This window comes from Misgurnus anguillicaudatus, chromosome 24 (genome assembly GCF_027580225.2).
Source record: "Misgurnus anguillicaudatus chromosome 24, ASM2758022v2, whole genome shotgun sequence".
In the NCBI taxonomy this organism is placed as follows: domain Eukaryota; kingdom Metazoa; phylum Chordata; class Actinopteri; order Cypriniformes; family Cobitidae; genus Misgurnus; species Misgurnus anguillicaudatus.
In genome coordinates, this window is record NC_073360.2 from 35,982,104 (window position 1) to 36,006,623 (window position 24,520).

Genomic DNA, 24,520 nt, shown 5'->3' on the forward strand with positions numbered 1-24,520 from the left:
TTTATTGAAGCTGTGATTTTATTGTTTATCAATGAATACGTAGCTATACTAGGCTGTTTGTCTACTATTTGTATATTTTTGTATATTCGACTGAAAAATGTATTGGATTTGACTGGTTAATGTAACATTATAGTGTCCAAACCTGAGACATGCTGGATCGATATGCAGATTAAATGCATTTAATGGAGCCTAAAGTCCATGAACATTACAAAACATTAAATATAGGTTACCAAAAACAATAACCAAGAAACAATCGCAAACACAGGATATACAGTATACACACACTAATTAGGGACAGCAAAACACACTTGGGAACAATTATGAACAAAAAGCAAAAAAAAAAACACAACTTCAAAATAAAAACACGAAGTACTTAACAAGACTGATACAAGATACCCTGACAGTTAAAAGATATATATTTACAATTTACACCTACTTGATGGAAAACATTTAAATTTCTGATTGTTAACAATAACAGGTGCATTATGATCATTAAAATGCAAACTTAGTGTGTAGTTGTTTAGTGTCACTGCTAATAATTACTAGCATACATTAGTTCAGTAATTAGGTTATGTAAAGTATCAGGTATATGTTACATGGAAACTGTGATGTAAAGTGTTACCCTATATTATTTACTATTTATTTATTAATGATATGCTAATACTTCCTTGTGTGAACTCAGAAGCCATTGTTTTGACCTAGCTAAAGCAATGTTTAGTATTTTATCAGGCTTCCACCAGGATCTCATGTTGGAAGGGTGGAGAAGCACTTACCACAGATGTGAATCTGTGCAAAATTTTATGTCGTTTCATAATAGAGAAGCGTCGACGCAGCCTTTAATTCACCCTTTGCTAAATCTTATTTGGGAAAAGTGGTGCGCATGTGAGATGGAGTGAATGGAGTGCACTCCCCGTTCCAGATGTTTGAACTGAGGGAATGTGTGAAGTTTTGTTAAAGAGTTACTCCATGATGCATGTATTCGTCTACTCGTCTGCAATAAGTAATTGCTATTTTAAAAGGAAAACAAGATAATGACATGTATTTGGTTTACTGTGCTGCTTGTGTTTTTGCTGTTGTGTATAATTACCGTTGAAATAACAAAGATCAGCATACACTGCAAACTGGTGATCACAACAGTCGTATTTTGCAATATATTTTGAGTATTGTGTACAATAAACAAGCTCATGTTTTAAAAATACTTTTTTTAGCCTTTATAAGCCTTACAATGTTTATAAAATCTAAAAGTTTGGTCTTTTAAAGAGAAGCTTTTTTTATAGGGTGCTGGGAACAGCTGTTGATACTTTATGATTTGTAATCAGTGATATTGCACTCATATGCTCCTGGCAGAAGTACTTTTCAATATAAAAAGCATATTTTTGTATTTTTTATAGAATGTATTTAGTTTTGTATTCTTTAGCGCATTATCTATAAAAACCACTAAACTTTGAACTACCAAATTTAGTTTATTCCCATACCTTTTAAACAATTTTTGCAAGTTAATTGCTCACCATGTACAGAGGCAATTGTTTGTCATAAACCATGATATTTTAGGTAGCGTTGACTTGCTGTCAGTGTCTATTATTTTAACAAAATATGAGAAGTGCATTCTCACGTCAGACTGTGATTTCCAGCAGACAGTCATTATGTGTTATAGTGCAGCCTTTTGTGAATTGACTTGGCAGACTTTTGCTGAAGTTTAAGCTCGAGGACTGCCGTTTCAGCACTGCTGCGGTTTTCTCAGTCTGGAGAGAAACATTATGTATGTGTGTGTAGTAATGACTGAAGTGTAGTCAATGACAGCAGCAGTCTCTAATTTTAACTCAGGGAACGGCTGTCTGTAATTCATTTATGCTGATGTGATCTGTAACATGACTCAAACCAAGCAATTTATGGTGTGGCCAAAAAACCCCACGATGGAGTATGTGGAAGAGAAAACGAGAGAGAGTGAAACAAACAGAATTACAAAGCTTAAAGGTCCTTTCTCTTTATACAAATAAGAAGCACATTTTTTCCATTATGCAACATGCCACAAAGCATTTCAGTGGAAATCTAATAGTCACAAACTCACTTACCTGCAAGGTGAAACTCTTGCGAATGCAAACCTCGCCGCAAAGTATGAGCTGTGTCTAAGTGAGCAACCAAAGCCACAAAAACATCAAGTTGAAAGAGACCTACACAGTTTAGATTGACATAAAAATCTGTCATATAATAAGTATAAAATATAAGATTAACCGAAATATTTATGTTTTGTGCATAATTATTGTGAAAACGCACAGAAATTATTAAATATATATCTTTCAGTTTGTTAAAATTCATATTCTATTTCCATAGGATATATTAAATCTTTTAATTTTTGAAATTTTGTTCTATATTTTGTATAACTATATACATTTTTATATCTACAAAAAAGACATTCTTCAATAAATGCATCTAAATCAGTGTTCCCAACTGCTTTTTGTGATTCTATTAATAGCCTCAATTGTAATGTTTATTACTATTTTTTTTATTTGGCTTCTAAACATTTTAAACAATGATAAAACATACCAACAAGTAAAATAAAATAAAATAAACAAGTGAAAGAGATTATATAAAAAAGTAGCCCTCCAGATTGTTTTATCCATTGTGGTAGCCCTTGCTCACAAAAAAGTTGGAGACCCCTGGTCTGAATTATGTTTTCGTTATTTAAATTTCATTAATTTTATTTTCTACATTTTTCACAGTAATAGTCAGATTATAGCAATTGGGAAATTTAGGAAACATTTGTTCTGCCTCCTTTATATAGGTTAAAAAAGAGCAGTTGGTGAATTTTTATTAACACTGTAAAAATTATGCCTTAAATTGTAAATGCCTTTTTGTTGAATCAAATATAGTTGAGAAAAGTCAACTTAAATTTATAAGTTATAACAACTTACCTGTAGTTATAACAACTCATCTCTAGTCAAGATAAATAATAGTAAGTTGAAATGACTTGTAAATCCGAATTGATTCAATAAGGCAGCAAAGTATTTTTTACAGTGTAGGTTCGTAGTCGAACAATATGGGTTTTATACTGGCAGATGCCGATAGCGATATTTAAAAAGGCAAGAATTTGGCCGATATAATGTAATTACAGCAAATCAGAAACAAAATGAAAATAAATAAAAATTGGTTATAAATACACCTTGGGACACATGTAATGTGGTTCTAACACCTCATGGTACTGTTTGAATTAGACTTTGCAGCACGCCACACAACATAACCCCAAGTTTATGGGTCATTTTATTGTCTTTAAGACTTTGTTAGACAAAGTGTCATTTCATTACGAACAACAAATATAAGGGACAAAAAGATTTATTGGCCGACAATTAAATCATTTTACATATTGGCCAATATATCTACAACTGCAATATGTTGATGTATTATTTGTATTTAATATATGTATGTGAAAGGTTGGGGTTGTTAAGAAAACGTATTATTTTTGTCATTTCACAAAAAAGGATTCTAAACTGTACAATAAAGAGCAAAAAGAGCAATATAGTAATTTCATTGTGACAAACAAAGAAGTAAATACAGAGATCCGTGAATGACACGGATAAATGAGCAAAATAATCTGTGACTATAACACGGAAATTATAACACAGAAAAACCTGTCCTGTTTATACCTTTAATTCATTTACACCTTTAATAACTGACAAACACATTGCGCAAGACCGTGAGAAACAACATACTGTAACACATTCAATAACAAACAAAAACAATAACACACAGGTTTTTATATCTACATGGCAATCAAGGAAACAAAACAAATCTAGATACAATTAAGGGAATGACCATGAAGAAAGACAATGACAAAAACAAACATCAAAATACAAGACTTAATCATAAAACAAAAATAAGTCAATAATACTTTGAGCCCCATATACAGTTTTAATAGACAACCAAATAAAAAATGGTCAAAATATGCACCCCAGCTGTCACTGGGGCAGTACTCTTTAAGATGTCGTTATATTTACAGTTTGGTACGAGAATATATACATGTGGTACCAATATATACATCTGGGGTACTAATATGAACCCTTTAAGTCCAAAGCTGTATACGTTTTGAAACTGCTCACACTGCTCAAATACTTGCATATGTCTTTGACAATTGAGCTTACCATGGGTTGTATAAAACAGTTAAACTCTCTAAGGTTTATGAATATGAACAATGCATGTACGTGTAGCCATATTTGCAAAGCTTTTCTTGTTTGATGCTTGCTTCGATGTTAATTAGTCTGTTGTTTTTCTGATCTGTCTTTAACAGGTGCAGAAAAATAAAGTGTTTCAGTCGCCTGCGGTACATTTTGCTCATTCTTACAATTCTGACTGTGCTCTGTGTAACACTGCAGTTGATGGGTGTAGTCCAACAGGACAGGTGAGTGTTTTGAAACCATGAAAGTAATGAAAATGGCATTTTGAATATCAAAGATTCCTCTGGACAACATTTGTAGCATTATATGTGTGTGTGTGTGTGTGTGAGTGTGTGTGTGTGTGTGTGTGTGTGTGTGTGTGTGTGTGTGTGTGTGTGTGTGTGTGCGTGCGTGCTTGCGTGCATGTGTGTGTGTGTGTGTGTGTGTGTGTGTGTGTGTGTATACTTACACACTCACATAAAAGATTATAAGGAAAACCTGTTCAGTTTCTCATTAATGCAATTATCAAACACAACTATCAAACGCAGTTGCTTCAATGCATTTAGGGGTGTGGTCCTGGTCAAGACAATCTCCTGAACCCTAAACTGAATGGGAAAGAAAGGTGATTTAAGCAATTTTGAGTGTGGCATGGTTGTTGGTGCCAGACGGGCCGGTCTGAGTATTTCACAATCTGCTCAGATACAGGAATTTTCACACACAACCAGTTCTAGAGTTTACAAAGAATGGTGTGAAAAGGGAAAAACATCCAGTATGCGGCAGCCCTGTGGGCAAAAATGCCTTGTTGATGCTAGAGGCAGAGGAGAATGGGCCGACTAATTCAAGCTGAAGAGCAACTTTGACTGAAATAACCACTCGTTACAACTGAGGTATGCAGCAAAGCATTTGTGAAGCCACAACACGCACAAACTTGAGGCGGATGGGCTACAACAGCAGAAGACCCCACCGGGTACCACTAATCTACACTACAAATAGGAAAAAGAGACTACAATTTGCACAGGCTCACCAAAATTGGACAGTTGAAGACTGGAAAAATTTTGCCTGGTCTAATGAGTCTCGATTTTTGTTGAGACATTCAGATGGTAGAGGCAGAATTTTGCGCAAACAGAATGGGAACATGGATCCATCATGCCTTGTTACCACTGTGCAGGCTGCTGGTGGTGGTGTAATGGTGTGGGGGATGTTTTCTTGGCACACTTTAGGCCCCTTAGTGCCAATTGGGCATCGTTTAAATGCCAAGGCCTACCTGAGCATTGTTTCTGACCATGTCCATCCTTTTATGACCACCATTACCACTACTTCCAGCAAGATAATGCACCATGTGACAAAGCTCGAATCATTTCAAAATGGTTTCTTATAAGTTCACTGTACTAAAATGCCCTCCGCAGTCATCAGATCTCAACCCAGTAGAGCATCTTTATGAAGTGGTGGAATGGGAGCTTCGTGCCCTGGATGTGCATCCCACAAATCTCCATCAACTGCAAGATGGAATCCTATCAATATGGACCAATATTTCTAAAGAATTCTTTCAGCTCCTTGTTGACTCAATGCCACGTAGAATTATGGCAGTTCTTTAGGAGGTCAAACACAGTATTAGTATGGTGTTCCGAACACTTAAAAATACATCAGTATGATAAGAAATAACTAAAATAACTACCATTGGAAAAAAATGTAAAATGTATTTTGATTTTTAAGTTCAGCTCACATCTCATTCTTTCAAATGGAAAGGGCAGGGATTATGACCTATACTGCAGCTAGCCACTAGGGGGCAATCAAAATGTGCCCAGGTAACAAGCAGAAGAAAATTTTATTTTTCATAAAAACAAACCTTAAGGCTTAAAGTGTTTTTATTACATGTTATATACAGTAAGCCTTAAAATATTGTTTTGTTTAGATTTCAGAAAGGTTGAGACCTAAAATGTATTATCTCTGTTCTCCCTCTCAGGAGCTTTGACATGTTGAAACTAGTGAGTGAGCAGGTGGACAGACTACCAGAAGAGATCGAGAGGCCCATGACGGTGAAAGATTGGAACAAAGTTCGGGTTATCTTAGCAGAAGTTGTTAAGGACCCTGCAGATCTACGCATTTTCCTAAAGAAATATGAAGAGAGAGAATATCCTCATCCACTGGAGACAAGTGACCAAGACTTGGAGCATTTAACCGAAAATCTGAACAAATCTATTCTCACGGATCCCGATAGCATGGACACTCTCGATAACATGGACAAGCCAAAAGAATATCCTCCACCACCACCATTCATCGAAGAAGCTTTTAACCAGGTCGACACTGCAGCTAGCATGCCTTGGCCGACAGAAAGTCCCAAGTGTCAACCCAAACAACACATTGTCTTTCTTAAGACACACAAGACTGCCAGCAGCACCATACTGAACATTCTCTATCGTTATGGGGACAGTCACAACTTGACCTTTGCTTTACCACTGAACAAGTACAATCAGTTATCCTACCCAATATTTTTTTCTCCAAACTTTGTGGAGGGCTTTAAGTCTGGAAGCGTGAAAGAGTTTCACATCCTGTGCAATCATATGAGATTCAAATCAGACCAGGTCAGTCTCACTCATAAATAGGGCTGCACAATATTTGGGGGGGGGGGGTAAAATGGAATATGCTAGAAGTTGCTTAATGAATTTTTTTTTATTTTATTTTATTTTATTTTATTTTATTTTAGGGACTATACATTTAGACACTATTGGAACAACATTTTTTGTGTTACTTTTAACACAACTTTGTTGCCCCTTATATTTGTTTTAAAACAAAATCAACAAAAATGACACAATGTGTGTCATGCGTGTTGCTCTTTATGTCAAAATATGTGTTCGGAGTGCCATGTGTGTGGCTCGTCAAGTCAAAATATGTGTTCTGTGCATCATGTGAACCTATGTCCATCATGCGTCATGTCAAAATTCGAGCCTGCTGCACAAGCATCAAAAGGGTTTATGATAAAAGAGACGCTCACGTTTACAAAATACTCGCAAGACACTCACTTAACACTAAATTAAGATTAAACGAGCATCTGGCAAACGCGAACGTCTCTTTTATCATAAACCCCTTAAAAGCTTCTGCAGCAGGCATGTAAACTCAGCAAAAAAAGAAAAATCCCTTTTTCAGGACTGTGTATTTCAACAATAATGTTGTAAAAATCCAAATAACTTTACAGATCTTCATTGTAAAGTGTTTAAACATTGTTTTCCACGCACGTTCAATTAACCATAATAGTTTAATTAACTCTTTCGCCGCCATTGTCGAGATATCTCGTCAATCAAGAGAAAACGCTTCCCTGCCAATGACGAGTATTTCCGGCTTACGCAATACCGCTATCATCCACCGAGTGGCGCCCTTCCACAACTTTTCAAACCCGGAAGTATTGCCCTATGGCAAGCGGCTGCATGTCCGTGTCTGTTTAAAAGATCGCTCTGAATGGGATCTCTATGAAAAGTCAGTCACAAAAATTTAATTATCTCAAAAGAACTACAAAAGAACTGCTGAAGGTAGGATGAAACGTTTTTTTTTTTTTGTTTGAAAGCAGATGGTCTGTTCTTTCATTTGGTATATTGTATGTTTATTAGGGCCGGGACTTTAACGCGTTAATTAAGATTAATTAATTACACAAAAAATAACGCGTTAAACATTTTAACGCATTTTAATCGCACTTATTAATAGAGCCATTCGTAAATGCTGCAGACCCTGTTTTAGTTCGAGAACTCCGGGGTTGTGATGCAGTGTAAATAAAAGTAGACGGAACCTAAACGAACAGCTGATTTTAACATGACAACGCATCAATTTCAAAGTAAAAATGATTTATTTTGGTAAATGGAGGTTTGCAACGGAGGTTTTGCCCAATAAACATCTACCAACAAACTACAGATTATTTTAACATGTATCCTAATGTCTGTTATATGTTAATGTTTGAGTATTGTTGGGTTTAAATATTGTTGTAATGTTGTTTTGTTTCAATTTAATTAGTTTATTACGAGTTTAATTTAAGTTTTGTTTGCTACTTTAAAACGAATTTCGTTTCAAATAATTTGTCTCGTAATTATAAACAATGTTATAAACAATATCACTTACTTTTCAAAAAATCAGCCTGGCAGTGCCCAGAAGTTTAATTTACACGCGCATTTAGAGCATACTGTAGCAGCACGTTGGTGTGCTTAAGACTTTTAAAAATCAACTTCATATTAATTTTAATAGGCTACTTTGACGGAGGACACGCACAGAGAACAGCGACGGCAGGTAAAGGAAAAAAGTTAAATGGTGTTTTTCTGACGAATAGAGTCAGTTTGTAAGAACATTTTTAAATTGACTATAAGATCATCAATATTAACTCTGAACAATGAACTATTATAAACATAACAGCAAGAAAAGCTGAAGAGGAATTCGCAACATTAAAGCAATAAGCATTTATGTAGGCTAAAGCTATATATCACTTCTTATTTTTTTTAATTTAGTTAAGTTTCAATGGTAACACTAAAGGCAGCGCTTTTCACATCCGAATCTCACTTAAGAAACCTATAAACGATGTGCAACTTAAAAAATATATTATGCACATTTTTATATATTTTAATTTTAATATAGGCTATATAGTATATTATGTTTTGTTGTTTTTATACGCGAGGTGGGGCATCCGCGCACATAGGTACCAGAACACAGACAGTCAAAACCTGAAAAGTCCCGAACCCTGCAATATTAAACAAACTACTTTAAGAAATGCGGGCCAGGAAGCGGGTCGGGTATAATCTATATTTTTTTTCTTTGCGGTCCGAGTTGCGGGCGGGTTGTTTATACATTGACCCCCGCATCACTGGTAAGCGTCGATAAGAGCATGGTTGTGTGTAAGATATGCAACAAGGAATTCACATATCATCGCAGCACATCGAGCCTCAAGTATAATCTCAATGCAAAACATACAGCAGCTAGCTTGAACATTAGCCCGACTCCGGGTACAACGACTTGGTTGAACAAAAATAAACAATATTTTGTTAAGCTTATGTATTCAGTCATTATTCATAAAAATCCATGTAAAAATACTTCTTAATGTTCTCAGGTCAAATATTTATATGAGATTAAAATGCGATTAATTAGATTAATTAATTACAAAGCCTCTAATTAATTTGATTAATTTTTTTAATCGAGTCCCGGCCCTAATGTTTATATATTTAAAGAAGAAAATTTTCTTCAAGGCATTAAACTTTTGTGAAAATCATGAAAAACGCTGGCAACTTTTTTAAAAAAATGCTGGCGGCGAAAGAGTTAAAGGACAAGTTCGGTATTTTACACTTAAATCCCTGTTTTCAGATTGTTTATGATGAAATAGAACGGTTTTGACTGAAATTTTGACATATGATGCTGGCCCGAGAATATTCGGGTGTTTCTTGTATCACCTCCCACCTCTATAATGGCTCTATAGTTGCACAGGAACAATCCTTCCAAAAATGCCTTAAACTTTCATTTACAAAGACGTGTAACTCACCGAGTGGTCAGGGGTGTTCACTGATATGCTCACACAAAAATCGCTGCAAAAGATGCTTTCCAACAGGTTTTATCGTAGTTTTGTCCAACTCCTTTGACTTGTATTAGATGTGCTGTGAGGTACGGTATTACTCTGCGCCGGGAACTTTGTTTGGATTCTTGCAATGGGCAAAGGTGGATTATCGCCACCAACTGGGCTGGAGTGTCTATTATTCAAGCTCTCAGCGGAAGAATATACGGGTGTGAGGCGTTTGGAAAAATAGGTCCACAAGTTTACAACGAATGCTAAAACGCCCGTTGGAGGGCATCTTTTGCGGCGATTTTTGTGTGGGCGTGTCGGTGAACACCCCTGACCGCTTGGTGAGTTTTCACGTCTTATCAGCATGAAAATGCCACCAGCCATACTGCTCGATCTGTGCGGGAGTTTCTGCATGACAGCAATGTCAGTATTCTGCCATGTCCAGTGAAGAGCCCGGATCTCAATCCCATTGAGCATGTCTGGGACCTGTTGGATCGTAGGGTGAGGGCTAGGGCCATTCCCCCCAGAAATGTCCAGGAACTTGCAAGGGCCTTGGTGGAAGAGTGGGGTAACATCTCACAGCAAGAGCTGACAAATCTGTTCCAGTCCATGAGGAGGAGATGCACTGCAGTACTTCAAGCCACATCATATACTGACTGGTGCTTTTGATTTTGAGCCTCCCTTCATTCAGGGACACATTATTCTATTTCTGTTAGTCATAAGAGTTTTAGTTTATGTCTTATGATGTTGACTCTTTTAGTGTTCATACAAATATTTACACACATTGAGTTTACTGAGAGTAAAAACAGTTGAAAGTCAGAGAACTTTTCTTTTTTTTGCTGAGTTTATTTTGACATGATGCGTGATGCACATAGGTTCACATGACGCACCAAACCCATATTTTGGCTTGACAAGCCACACACATGGCACTCCGATCAACACATATTTTGACATGACGTGCACCACACAAGACGTGCTAAATACATCATTTTCATTAGCTTGAAGCAAGTAGATCTGAATCCGTTGGAGACCTATGAAGATTTTACCATACCTTTTTACTATTTCAACTAGAATTTATTTTTGAAAGTTAGAAGGTAATTTTTTTTTATTAATATTGTCTGTTTTTGTCTCCTTTTCACAGCTGAGAAAGTTCATGCCCAAAGACACTTTCTACTTCTCAATTCTCCGTGATCCTATTACAATGATGGAATCTCTCTTTAGTTACTACAGATCCATCCCAGCATTCAGTCCGTTCAAAAGTATAGAGGACTTCCTAATTCATGGTGAAGAGAAATTCAACGTCTCCGCGCCTAATAACCACTATGCACGTAACATCCTGACCTTTGACTTTGGTCAGGATCATACAGCGCCTAAAAATGAAACCGAGCTGGAACGGCGTAGCGCTCAGATCATCACTGCCATAGAACAGGACTTTTCTCTGATCATCCTTTCAGAGTATTTCGATGAATCAATGATACTTCTTCAACACGCTCTCTGCTGGACGCTGGATGACATTGTGTCTTTCCGCCTCAATAGTCGCAGCGATCACTCTCGAAGGCCTATGAGCCCAGAAATGGCAGAGCGTGTGAAACGGTGGAGTTCACTCGACTGGCGATTGTACCAGCACTTCAATACAACTTTCTGGAAACGCGTAGACTCAACGCTCGGGCGGAAGAAGCTCCAACAGGAGGTAGAACTTCTGAGAGAAAGGAGAAGACAGCTCGAGCAAACGTGCCTCCTGGAAGGAGGAGCGGTAGATCCGAAGGAGATCCAGGATAAGGCGCTAAAGCCGTTTCAGTACGGCGCAGCGGTTATTCAAGGATATAACCTCCGTCCAGGGCTAAACAATGAAACTCGTCAGCTTTGTGAGCGTTTGATCACGCCTGAACTACAGTACACGTCTTTGCTGTACACAAAACAGTTCCCTCAGCAAGCAGCCGCCTTGGCCGCTGCAGCAAAAAAGAGAGAGGAAGCTAAAAGAAAACTCCTTATCCAAAATCAAGATGTTAAGCCAGTCGATGATAAACTAAGCAAGACGAATATTCGAGCACCTACGGACACAATTGTAAACATTAAAGATAAACACAGCTCCCACCAAACAGCTAATTCTACTGTTCACGGTGACAAACGAAATGCATCTTGATGGACAAAAACTAATGAAGGAAATAAAACCTCAGACACAAAGACGCCGTACACTACCGTACAAAAATTTTAGACACAATTGAGCTCTTAAAAAATGTTTTTACTGGAGGTGTATGTTTAAATGTTTAAAATGAATGTTGTAGACAAAAATAATTGTGCCAATATATTAATTTAGTTTATTAGAAAACTAAAATCGTATTTTTGAAATAGAAGACAAATAATGAAGAAAAAGCAAGGAGCCCACAATAGATAAAATTCCCCTAAGATAGCGCAAAAATCATCTCAGGGTGAAACCTCAAAAAGCTTCTTTCAACAGGGGGCCCGTGGTGGTATTTCTGCGGCCCCCCAAATATTGTTTGAATTCAAAATAATTTACTTGTGTGGAAAAATGAAATTAGGCTTCAAACAAAAATGCACTAATAGGTAAATAATCAAAATGAAAAGAGAGCATAAAGTTCCCAGTTCAAAATCTGTTCATCATCAAAGTTGTCCTAAGACAAGAACGGGTATTGGTTTTAAGAGAACTTTTAGAAAATGTTTTGATCCCCTTCAAATGTTGACTAGTGCAGTTCAGTATGTAACTTCATATAGACGTTTCTTAGGACGAATGTGCGTTGCCGCGCTTATGCATCTGGCCTGAAGTTAAATTCCAGTCTGTTCTTGTTTATTGCTCTTTCTAGCGACTAAACTGACCTCTGGAACAAATACCTTGTGGAAATTAAAAAGGTTTCAGTTTCCAAAAGAAGAAGGACATGGATCATCCGCTGTGCGGATTTGACAGCAAGGTGAGATTTGAAGGATCTGTAGCTAGCGTTATATACATTAAATTTACGCAGTAATGTTAGCACGGTGTAATGGTAGCTACGCTTTAGCTATGATTTGAACTTATTGGTTATTTATTTTGCTTGTTGTTAAACAAAAATCTACTCTAGAAGTACTCTTATTGATTTTTTGCCGAAGTCTACCGGAAGTTACATTTGGGCCACGAACGCTGTTTGTTTATGTTGTTACCGCTGAAACCGTCTATACCACAAAGGATTATTTTAATGTTTTTGTAATTTAACCACTATAATAAAGTATTAAACCCCACCCTTTATTTAACGCAAGTACTGGGGGCCCCTGCTCCTCCTCTGTATTCATTAAGGTAGCATGCACACCAAAACGTTTATGTCGGCGGCCGGCGAATGTTTTAGTTGTTTTAAATCGTAGCACCGTGCTTTTTAAAAACGGCAGCAGCTGCTGTGTTTTGTCCGCACTGAGCGCCGAGAGTTGAAAAAGGTTCAACTTTGGGTGGAACGCGCAGCTCGTAAATGTCACTTCTCACTCGGCCGTCCGATCACCGTGGGACAAATATCACATCAACCAACCAGTGCATCGTTCAACAACTGATAATCAGAGCAGAAGTATCATAGCAACAAAAGCGCTTAACTGAAAAAAGCTAGCAAACGCCCACAGTCGGTGTCTGTCTTTTTATCCGCTTTTAAACACTTTGATGTGCAAGCCCCCTTAGGGGTTCTTGGGCTGAAAAAAGTTAAAGACCTCTTTTCAAGTTAAAAAAGCGACTGCACTGAAAATTATCATATTTAATAGCTTTGATTTATTTTGGATGATTTTAGTTTTCAGTTTTGTTATTTCCTAGTTTTAATGAGTTTACTAAAATATAGAAAAATAAAGATAGAGTAAGTGTACTAACATTTTTGAACAGTAGTGTACATAAAGCAAAACACTTTTTCTGAATCAAAACTCAATTACTGTGATCTATTTTGCTATGAAAAACATCCATTTGCATATTAATTCTTGAATCATACATTCTCAATATATTTGCCTCACTTTTTGGCTCTATAAAACAACTTGGTGTGGGATAAATATACCCAGTGTGACTCTTAAAAATAGGGGTGAACCGATAAATGCCGATATACAGTAATAATACGTGGCCGATAACTCTTCCAAATCAATATTATTCACAGCTATTTCATGTACTACGGCTTTTGATCAGTAAGTCTTTATTGATCTGAAATCACTGTTAGTTTGAGTCATTTAAAACGTGCAATTGAAAAAGCAACACTCGTCAAATCTAATCAATATACATATTCTTTATTATCGTGAAAATACCTGAGAAGGGTTGAAGAACAACCATATAAATATATCCTTGAGCCATTTCCTAGAGCTGGGTGTGTATGGTTCTTTGTCTGCAGCGCATATTGAGTTTTTGCACAAGAGCACCCTCTGGGTTTTGGATGTAGCAGCATTTTACCGTAATTCATTGAGAAGGATAGCAAGCATCATCGGCCGATATATCGGTGCACCCCTATTTAAAAGCAACCATTTATTGTTTTCCTTGCACTTTTACTTCTGACGTGATTTGGTTTAGCTACAGTAGCCCTATCTTCAGAAAATAACCCGTTATCATGTGCCTGTTATGTATATGTTTTGGAAGAGAACCAGGCCTTTTTGTACGGTTGATTCTTTTTGTTTTCTACAAATAAGTGGTTTAGGTTTCCAGTGTGATAATTCGGTTATCGTAACAGGGACAAATCATGAATGTAATTTGATGTTCAGAATGTGTGTAGGACCAAATTGTGGGGGACCGCTCGACAATCTGTATCTAAAAAACTCATACTGATACATTAGTCATATGAATATTGGGAATATTGAGTGGTTACATTCCAAATGTTGGCTGTAGAATCGGCACAGCAGAATTACACAGGCAGCTGAAAACTGGTGTCTTGTGCTGTTATCATGCTATTTGAAGGATTTGGGCTGAAATGATATTGTTAAATATATGATGAAGGGGAAACACTGTGGCACTTTGGTAAAAGCAAACATATGAGCTGGACATAAAATATATTTATAGATCTCTCTATTTATTGTTAAGCATGCATTTTTATTCAAAGTGACTTACAGTGCATTGTCGTGAAGGACTCATGGACCATTACCAGTTTTCTTGAACCAAAGTCAGAGCTTCACTTGTAAAGCTTCAGTAGCTTTAATGTTATGTATTGCACTATAAATGTGTGACAACTTATTTTTAAACCTTTAAAAATCATATTTGTAAATTGTTAATTATTTATTAATTCAAGAATAAAAGATTATTCTCTATCACTGTTTTACTGTATGTTTTCCCATGTCAAGCAGATAAGCGACAGTTTGGCCAATGAGTAAAATACTGTAAAACCGAGCCACTGCTTTGTATTTGACCATAAAATAATTTTATATAGAAGCAATGCAAAGCTAAAGTATATAGTATATTGATCACTGTCAACAGAACACAGGTGCTCTGATATTCAGGTTGTTTCAATGCTTACAGAATTCTCTGTGTAAGAAGTAAGCACATTTTGGATAATTGCTATAGAAAAAGTTGTGCATTTTTAATCATATTAAATTAATATCCTTCATACAGATGTTTTCAAAATTGTCCATTGTTTCAGTATTTTATCATTTTTAAGTGAAAAAAAAATGTAGGTGTCTTTAATTATTAAAATGTCTTTAATTATTAGACAAATATATAGTGTGCTATGACGAAAAATGTATAGAAGTTCAGGTGTGACTGTCCTCCGCTAAAGTAATAGATACATAACAAACTTGTTTTACAGGCAGCACGACAGACACCCATTTCATCAAAGGGCAACATGCGTAATATAAAACAATGAAATGGTTTAAATTAAAAACATTTGAATGTGCATAAAATACTGTAACGCCCATAAACATATTTTGTGCCAACCACAATGCAAAACAATTAAAAACATTTAAAGGCGTTCTAAGCGAATCTGCGAGACGTTAGTTTTTGTTGATGTTTGAATTGTTTTCAAACAGACGGAGCGTAGCTAACCCCTCCCCCTTCCTTCCGTGCTTTCATGAACGCGCCCAACCCCCACCCCAAATCCTTTTTGTTGTTTATTGGCTGGAATACGTTATTTTGTTTTGTGGTGCTAGGTTTGGCCACTGTGTTTATATTGAAGTTTGTGGAGGCTGGGCTGTCTACAGAGATCACGTTTTTTTACAGTTTGATCAGCGGACAGGCAGCAAGCAGAGAGTGAGGAGATGTTTGCTGTTTGTAACAAAAAAATGTTATGTTCTAAAACGCCTGAATTCGCTTAGAGCACCTTTAAATTTGCATAAAATACTGTAACACCCATAAATCAACTTTGTGCTAACCACAATATAAAACAATTGAAAACATTTAAATTTGCATAAAATACACCCATAAATAAATTTACCGCTGGCAGCGGTTGGAAAAAGGCATTGTAACTGGATGCACCATCTCGTTCATCTTGTTTGCAGCTGCAATGAACCTTTTGGTCAAGACAGTGGAGAAGCCTAGAAGAGTTGCAGTTCTGGCAAATGGAATTCAACAGGTTCCAATTAAGGCATTCATGGATGACCTGACTATAACCAACGATCACCGGCAGAACCCGCTTAATCTCCTTATCCGTTTAGTTTATATGTGTGTATATACATATATATCTCCCAAGGGTTTTCCCTCCTAGGACTTTTTTTATTTCCTCGGCTAAACAGCCCGGGTTTTTTTCTCCTAGGGGTTTTTTACTCCGGGGAGGCAGCCTTCTTGGGCTTAACTTAGCTTCCCCTTCTAGACGTTACATTAGTAATACGCTCGCTTATAATGTCGAGTCCTAGCCGCAGCAAATTTGACTGCTTATGCTATCGTGTATTATGTTGTGTTATCTGTCGTTTTTCTGTGCTTTTACTGCTTCTATTAATGTAAAGCTGCTTTGAAACAATTAACTATTGTGAAAAGCGCTATATAAATAAAATTTAATTGAATTGCATTAACTGCAAGATAATTTCCAGAAGGGCGGTGGATTCTGGAAGATCTTTGCAAGATCATTGCAGGCGCCAGGATGGAGTTTAAGCCAGCAAAGTCAAGGAGCATTGTGCTGAGGACAGGACGTGTGCAGGACCAGTTTCGCTTCAGGATTGGAGAAGACCTTATCCACACTGTTGTGGGGAAACACATTAAGAGCTTGGGAAAATGGTTAAGAGCGGAACTGAATGACCGAGAGAGTGTGAAGGAGATGCTTGGCCAGGTGGAAGCTTGGATGAAAGCCTTAGATAGGAGTGGGCTACCTGGAAGATATAAACTCTGGGGCTACCAGCATGGTGTGCTCCCAAGACTTCTTTGGCCACTGCTCATGTATGAAGTGCCATTACAACAGTTGAAACCTTGGAAAGGAGGATAAAAACCTTCCTTCGCAGATGGCTATCAGTCCCGAAAATCCTTTATTCAATTGGCCTGTACAGCTCAGGAAGCAAGTTACAGCTGCCATTAACATCTGTGGTTGAAGAGTTTAAGGTGGCCAAAGCCCAGCAGGTGTTAATGCTTCGTGACAGCAGTGACCAAAGGTCGACGCAGCCGAGTCCAGGAAGAGCTCCGTATGGTGGAGGATCAGGATAGGCAAGCAAGAGCAACAGCCATGAAAAGTCAGGGGAGGTGGACATGTTGGGGCGGTGTCCAAGGAAGATCATTGGCGTGGAGGGATATGTGGGGCGTGGAGGAGCAGAGGATAAAATTCCTCCTGTGCTCCACATATGATGTTCTACCGACACCAGTGAACCTCCATCGGTGGGGGATGGCTGAGAGCCCAGACTGTATGTTGTGTGGGAAACTGGCAAGCCTTGAACATGTGTTGTCATCATGTCAGGCTAGCCTGGCTGATAGCAAGTTCAGATAGAGTCATGACCAGGTACTTGCCGAGCTGGCAGAAGGTCTGGAGGAAGAGAGAAGGAAGACCCACAACAGCAAGAGGATGACAGCACCCCATCTGATTAAATTTGTTAGAGCAGGGGAGAGCTCTAGCAGGTCATCAACAGGCATAGGAATCCTGTCATCGGCTAGAGCTCAAGTTTCCAGAGGAGATCACCACCTCAACTCTCAGACCAGACATAGTTCTGTGGTCCAGAGCATCAAAACAGGTGGTGCTGCTTGAATTGACTGTGCCATGGGAGGAGAGGATAGAAGAGGCCCATGAGAGAAAGCTTGGGAAGTACCAATCACTCACCCAACAGTGCCAACAGCTGGGATGGCGGGCATGGAACTTGCCAGTGGAGGTAGGCTGCCGAGGATTCCTTGGGCAGTCACTTTGGAGCTCCCTTTCCAGACTTGGAATAAGAGGTTCCAGCAGGAGACGGCTTGTGGCAAATATCACAGGAAAAAGCAGAGACGGCATCAAGATGGCTCTGGCTAAAGCGCTGCGAGCGATGGAGCAACCCAGGGAGGGAACTTAAAAGAGCAATGGCTGTGGAGGCCAAGGGGCCGAAGGGGCTGCCCCAGGACGCTGGGGTTTGCTGTCAAGCCCTCTGGAGGTTTTGTGGGTTAATTGACGAAACACTGTTGAAGGAGGGTACCCACCTGATGACCCAAAGAAAGCACCTTGGACCCACACCACAAAGCTCAGTAGGGTGGACGTGTAATGTGCAAGTGTTGGCCATCACCTCAAATAGGCAGCTGAGACTTCACCCAGCCATTGAGGTGAGAGTGATGATCCCATCGTATTTCAGACCAGACAATTTTGTGCCAACCACAACATAAAAAAATCCAGTAACACCCATAAATCAACTTTGTGCCAGCCACAATAACAAGAAGGGTGTGACTTGCATGTTCTGCGTGGACTGTGTCTATATTTATATTCACTCTTCCCATTTAATGCTAAGTTTGACTGCTATAGTCTCCAAAGCAGTCATTTTTTAGAGGCCCATCCTTTGAAATTAACAATCGTTTTCCATTAAGTTATATGGAAGACTCCATTAAAATTTTGAGATTGACGACATGGATATGCGCTGACAGGGGACATATTTTTAAACGAAAGTGAGCATCCCCTATGCCCTATACTCCCAATGGCAGAGCCCTTGAAGTGAGCTCTATGTACTTTCTTTTGGAACGCCCTACAAATGGCATCTTTTCTGCGAAGGGCCCTTCAAGGGTGCATGATGTTTGAATAAATGCCAAGCGTGTTAAAAAAATCCTTCAGCATTCAGTGTTCCCCACTTCCACTGTAGTGTTCATACAAATATTTACACACCTTAAGTTTACTGAGAGTAAAAACAGTTGAAAGTCAGAGAACGTTTCTTATTTTTGCTGAGTTTATTTTGACATGACGCGTGATGCACATAGGTCCACATGACGCACCAAACCCATATTTTGGCTTGAGAAGCCACACACATGGCACTCAAAACAACACATATTTTGACATGACGTGCACCACACAAGACGGGCTAAATACATCTTTTCATTAGCTTGAAGCAGGTAGATCTGAATCCATTGGAGACCTATGAAGATTTTACCATACCTTTTTACTATTTCAACTAGAATTTATTTTTGAAAGTTAGAAGGTACATTTTTTTATATTGTCTCTGTTTTTGTCTCCTTTTCACAGCTGAGAAAGTTCATGCCCAAAGACACTTTCTACTTCTCAATTCTCCGTGATCCTATTACAATGATGGAATCTCTCTTTAGTTACTACAGATCCATCCCAGCATTCAGTCCGTTCAAAAGTATAGAGGACTTCCTAATTCATGGTGAAGAGAAATTCAACGTCTCCGCGCCTAATAACCACTATGCACGTAACATCCTGACCTTTGACTTTGGTCAGGATCATACAGCGCCTAAAAATGAAACCGAGCTGGAACGGCGTAGCGCTCAGATCATCACTGCCATAGAACAGGACTTTTCTCTGATCATCCTTTCAGAGTATTTCGATGAATCAATGATACTTCTCCAACACGCTCTCTGCTGGACGCTGGATGACATTGTGTCTTTCCGCCTCAATAGTCGCAGCGATCACTCTCGAAGGCCTATGAGCCCAGAAATGGCAGAGCGTGTGAAACGGTGGAGTTCACTCGACTGGCGATTGTACCAGCACTTCAATACAACTTTCTGGAAACGAGTAGACTCTCGGGCGGAACGCTCGGGCGGAAGAAGCTCCAACAGGAGGTAGAACTTCTGAGAGAAAGGAGAAGACAGCTCGAGCAAACATGCCTCCTGGAAGGAGGAGCGGTAGATCCGAAGGAGATCCAGGATAAGGCGCTAAAGCCGTTTCAGTACGGCGCAGCAGTTATTCAAGGATATAACCTCCGTCCGGGGCTAAACAATGAAACTCGTCAGCTTTGTGAGCGTTTGATCACCCCTGAACTACAGTACACGTCTTTGCTGTACACAAAACAGTTCCCTCAGCAAGCAGCCGCCCTGGCCGCTGCAGCAAAAAAGAGAGAGGAAGCTAAAAGAAAACTCCTTATCCAAAATCAAGATGTTAAGCCAGTCGATGATAAACTAAGCAAGACGAATATTCGAGCACCTACAGACACAATTGTAAACATTAAAGATAAACACAGCTCCCACCAAACATCTAATTCTACTGTTCACGGTAACAAACGAAACACACCTTGATGGACAAAAACTAATGAAGAAAATAAAACCTCAGACACAAAGATGCCGTACACTACCGTACAAAATTTTAGACACACTTGACTCTTAAGAGCTCTTAAAAATGTTTTATCTGGAGGTGTATGTTTAAATGATTAAAATTAATGTTGTAGACAAAAATAATTGTGCCAATATATTAATTTAGTTTATTAGAAAACTAAAATCGTATTTTTGAAATGGAAAACAAATAATGAAGAAAAAGCAAGGAGCCCACAATAGATAAAATTCCCTTATGATAGGGCAAAAATCATCTCAGGGTGAAACCTCAAAAAGCTTCTTTCAACAGGGGGCCTGTGGTGGTATTTCTGCGGCCCTCCAAATATTGTTTGAATTCAAAATAATTTACTGTGATGAAAAAATGAAATTAGGCTTCAAACAAAAATGCACTAATAGGTAAATAATGAAAATTAAAAGAGAGCATAAAGTTCCCAGTTCAAAATCTGTTCATCATCAAAGTTCTAAGTCAAGAATGGATATTGGTTTTAAGACAACTTTTAGAAAATGTTTTGATCCACTTCAAATGTTGACTAGTGCAGTACAGTATGTAACTTCATATAGATGTTTCTTAGGACGAATGTGCGTTGCCGCGCTTATGCATCTGGCCCGAAGTTAACTTCCAGTCTGTGCTTGTTTATTGCTCTTTCTAGCGACTAAACTGACCTCTGGAACAATTTTTTTGTGGAAATTAAAAAGGTTTCAGTTTCCAAAAGAAGAAGGACATGGATCATCCGCTGTGCGGATTTGGCAGCAAGGTGAGATTTGAAGGATCTGTAGCTAGCGTTATATACATTAAATTTACGCAGTAATGTTAGCACGGTGTAAAAGTAGGTACGCTTTAGCTATTATTTGAACTTATTGGTTATTTATTTTGCTTGTTGTTAAACAAAAATCTACTCTAGAAGTACTCTTATTGATTTTTTGCCGAAGTCTACCGGAAGTTACATTTGGGCCACGAACGCTGTTTGTTTATGTTGTTACCGCTGAAACCGTCTATACCACAAAGGATCATTTTAATGTTTTTGTAATTTAACCACTATAATTAAGTATGAAAACCCACCCTTTATTTAACGCAAGTACCTGCTTCTCCTCTGTATTCATTAAAGGAATAATCTACTCATTTTCAATATTAAAATATTTTATTACCTTAACTAAGAATTGTTGATACATCCCTCTATCATCTGTGTGCGTGCACGTAAGCGCTGGAGCGCGCTGCGACGCTTCGATAGTATTAAGCTTAGCCCCACTCATTTAATGGTACCATTTAGAGATAAAGTTAGAAGTGACCAAACACATCAACGTTTTTCCTATTTAAGACGAGTAGTTATATGAAAAAGTTTGGTGGTACAAAATAAAACGTAGCGCTTTTCTAACCGGATTTAAAAGAGGAACTATATTTTATGGCGTAATAGCACTTTTGGGAGTACTTTGACTCGGCGCAGTAACATCCTCCCTCTCCCATTATGAGAGTGAGAAGGGAAGCAGACTTTTCAGGCGAGTCGAAAAGTGCTCCCAAAAGTGCTGTTACGCCATAAAATATAGTTCCTCTTTTAAATCTGCTTAGAAAAGCGCTACGTTTTATTTTGTACCACCAAACTTGCTCGTATAACTACTCGTCTTAAATAGGAAAAACGTTGATGTGTTTGGTCACTTCTAACTTTATCTCTGAATGGTACCATTGAATGAATGGGGCTAAGCTAAATGCTATCGAAGTGTCGCAGCGCGCTCCAGGGCTTACGTGCACGCACACAGATGATAGAGGGATGTATCAACAATTCTTAGTTAATGTAATAACATATTTTTATATTGAAACTGAGTAGACTATTCCTTTAAGGTATGTTTTTAGTTGTTTTAAATCGTAGCACCGTGCTTTGTAAAAACGGCAGCAGCTGCTGTGTTTCGTCTGCACTGAGCGCCGAGAGTTGAAAAACGTTCAACTTTGGGTGGAACGCTCAGCTCGTCAATAGTCCCTTTCACACATACAGTCTTTACTGGTAATTTACTGGTAAATTGCAGTTAACATGTCATGTGTGAACAGAACCTTTCCGGTAAATCAGTGCTCTCAGACAGGTTGTAAGATTAACGGTAATTTGCTGGTAAGCGCTGTGTGTGAACGAAAAATATAGCATTACCGGCATTTACATGACGTCAGACCGCGCTGACAGATCGGGCGGGCCAATCAGAACGTTTTTTATACAGGTGACGCGGTTTCCCCCAGACTGTTTACGTACGTTTCCACACACATGTTGCTTAAAAGTCGAGCACACCTGAAGTTAACATCCACATTTCTTCACCAAAGTTGTTTAAAACAGCTTACCATCTATTTGCCAAATTGCTGACGTCCTTAGCACACCATCTGTGAAGCCTAATGTGCAAACGCGCAGGTTCCGTTTGACGCCGCCTAATGCAATGTTGTTTGGTCACGAGCTTTCTCTCCGAGTTTACCGGTATTTTGATACTGATGCGTGAATGATGTCTTACTGGTAAAAAGACGGAACGTCACTGCATGTGTGAACAGCACATTTTTGTATTTACTGGTAAATTCATTCTGGTAAATTCATGGTAATTTACCAGAATTACTGTGTGAAAGAGGCTATTGTCACTTCTCACTCGGCTGTCCAATCACAGTGGAGGAGGGGTGGGACAAATATCACATCAACCAACCGGTGCATCGTTCAACAACTGATAATAAGAGCATAAGTACCATAGCAACAAAAGCGCTCAACTGAAAAAAGCTAGCAAACGCCCACAGTCGATGTCTGTCTTTTTATCCGCTTTTAAACACTTTGATGTGCAAGCCCCCTAAGGGGTTCTTGGGCTGAAAAAAGTTAAAGACCTCTTTTCAAGTTAAAAAAGCGACTGCACTGAAAATTATCATATTTAATAGCTTTGATTTATTTTGGATGATTTTAGTTTTCAGTTTTGTTATTTCCTAGTTTTAATGAGTTTACTAAAATATAGAAAAATAAAGATAGAGTAAGTGTACTAACATTTTTGAACAGTAGTGTACATAAAGCAAAACACTTTTTCTGAATCAAAACTCAATTACTGTGATCTATTTTGCTATGAAAAACATCCATTTGCATATTAATTCTTGAATCATACATTCTCAATATATTTGCCTCACTTTTTGGCTCTATAAAACAACTTGGTGTGGGATAAATATACCCAGTGTGACTCTTTAAAAGTAGGGGTGAACCGATAAATGCCGATATACAGTAATAATACGTGGCCGATAACTCTTCCGAATCGATATTATTCACAGCTATTTCATGTACTACGGCTTTTGCTCAGTAAGTCCTCATCGATTTGAAATCGCTGTTAGTTTGAGTCGTTTATAACATGCATTTGAAAAAGCAACACTCGTCAAACATAATCATTATACATATTCTTTATTATCATGAAAATACCTGAGAAGGGTTGAAGAACAACAATATAAATATATCCTTGAGCCATTTCCTAGAGCTGGGTGTGTATGGTTCTTTGTCTGCAGCGCATATTGAGTTTTTGCACAAGAGCACCCTCTGGGTTTTGGATGTAGCAGCATTTTACCGTAATTCATTGAGAAGGATAGCAAGCATCATCGGCCGATATATCGGTGCACCCCTATTTAAAAGCAACCATTTATTGTTTTCCTTGCACTTTTAATTCTGACGTGATTTGGTTTACCTACAGTTGGCCTATCTTCAGAAAATAACTCATTATCATGTGCCTGTTATGTATATGTTTTGGAAGAGAACCAGGCCTTTTTGTACCGCTGATTCTTTTTGTTTTCTACAAATAAGTGGTTTAGGTTTCCAGTGTGATAATTCGGTTATTATAACAGGGACAAATCATGAATGTAATTTAATGTTCAGAATGTGTGTAGGACCAAATTGTGGGGGACCGCTCGAGAATCTGTATCTGAAAAACCCACACTGACACATTAGTCATATGAATGTTGGGAATATTGAGTGGTTACATTCCAAATGTTGGCTGTAGAATCGGCACAGCAGAATTACACAGCCAGCTGAAAACTGGTGTCTTATGCAGCTGTTATCATGCTATTTGAAGGATTTATCCTATGCATATATGATATGCATAAAATATATGATATTGTGAAATATATGATGAAGGGGAAACACTGTGGCACTTTGGTAAAAGCAGATATGGGCTGGACATAAAATATATTTATAGATCCCTCTATTTATTGTTTAGCATGCATTTTTATTCAAAGTGACTTACAGAGCATTAAAGGTACACATTTATGGCTTGTGCATTTCTTACGAATCA

General features: G+C 38.2%; 1 protein-coding gene and 1 pseudogene across 3 annotated transcripts in view; both read left to right on the forward strand.

Annotated features, from left to right (window-relative positions):
• gal3st2 (galactose-3-O-sulfotransferase 2) overlaps positions 1–14,913 on the forward strand; it is a 42,812-nt gene extending 27,899 nt beyond the window's left edge. For all 3 annotated transcript variants that reach the window (XM_055197300.2, XM_055197297.2, XM_055197298.2), the window contains exons 3-5: positions 4,283–4,393; positions 6,112–6,730; positions 10,814–14,913. In XM_055197300.2, coding sequence (XP_055053275.2) covers positions 4,283–4,393; positions 6,112–6,730; positions 10,814–11,815 — 1,732 coding nt within the window. In that variant the 3' untranslated portion in view covers positions 11,816–14,913. The remainder of the gene's footprint in view (positions 1–4,282; positions 4,394–6,111; positions 6,731–10,813) is intronic.
• Positions 14,914–18,516: 3,603 nt separating this feature from the next.
• LOC141361460 (galactose-3-O-sulfotransferase 2 pseudogene) lies at positions 18,517–21,304 on the forward strand (annotated as a pseudogene).
• The last annotated feature ends 3,216 nt before the right edge of the window (positions 21,305–24,520 follow it).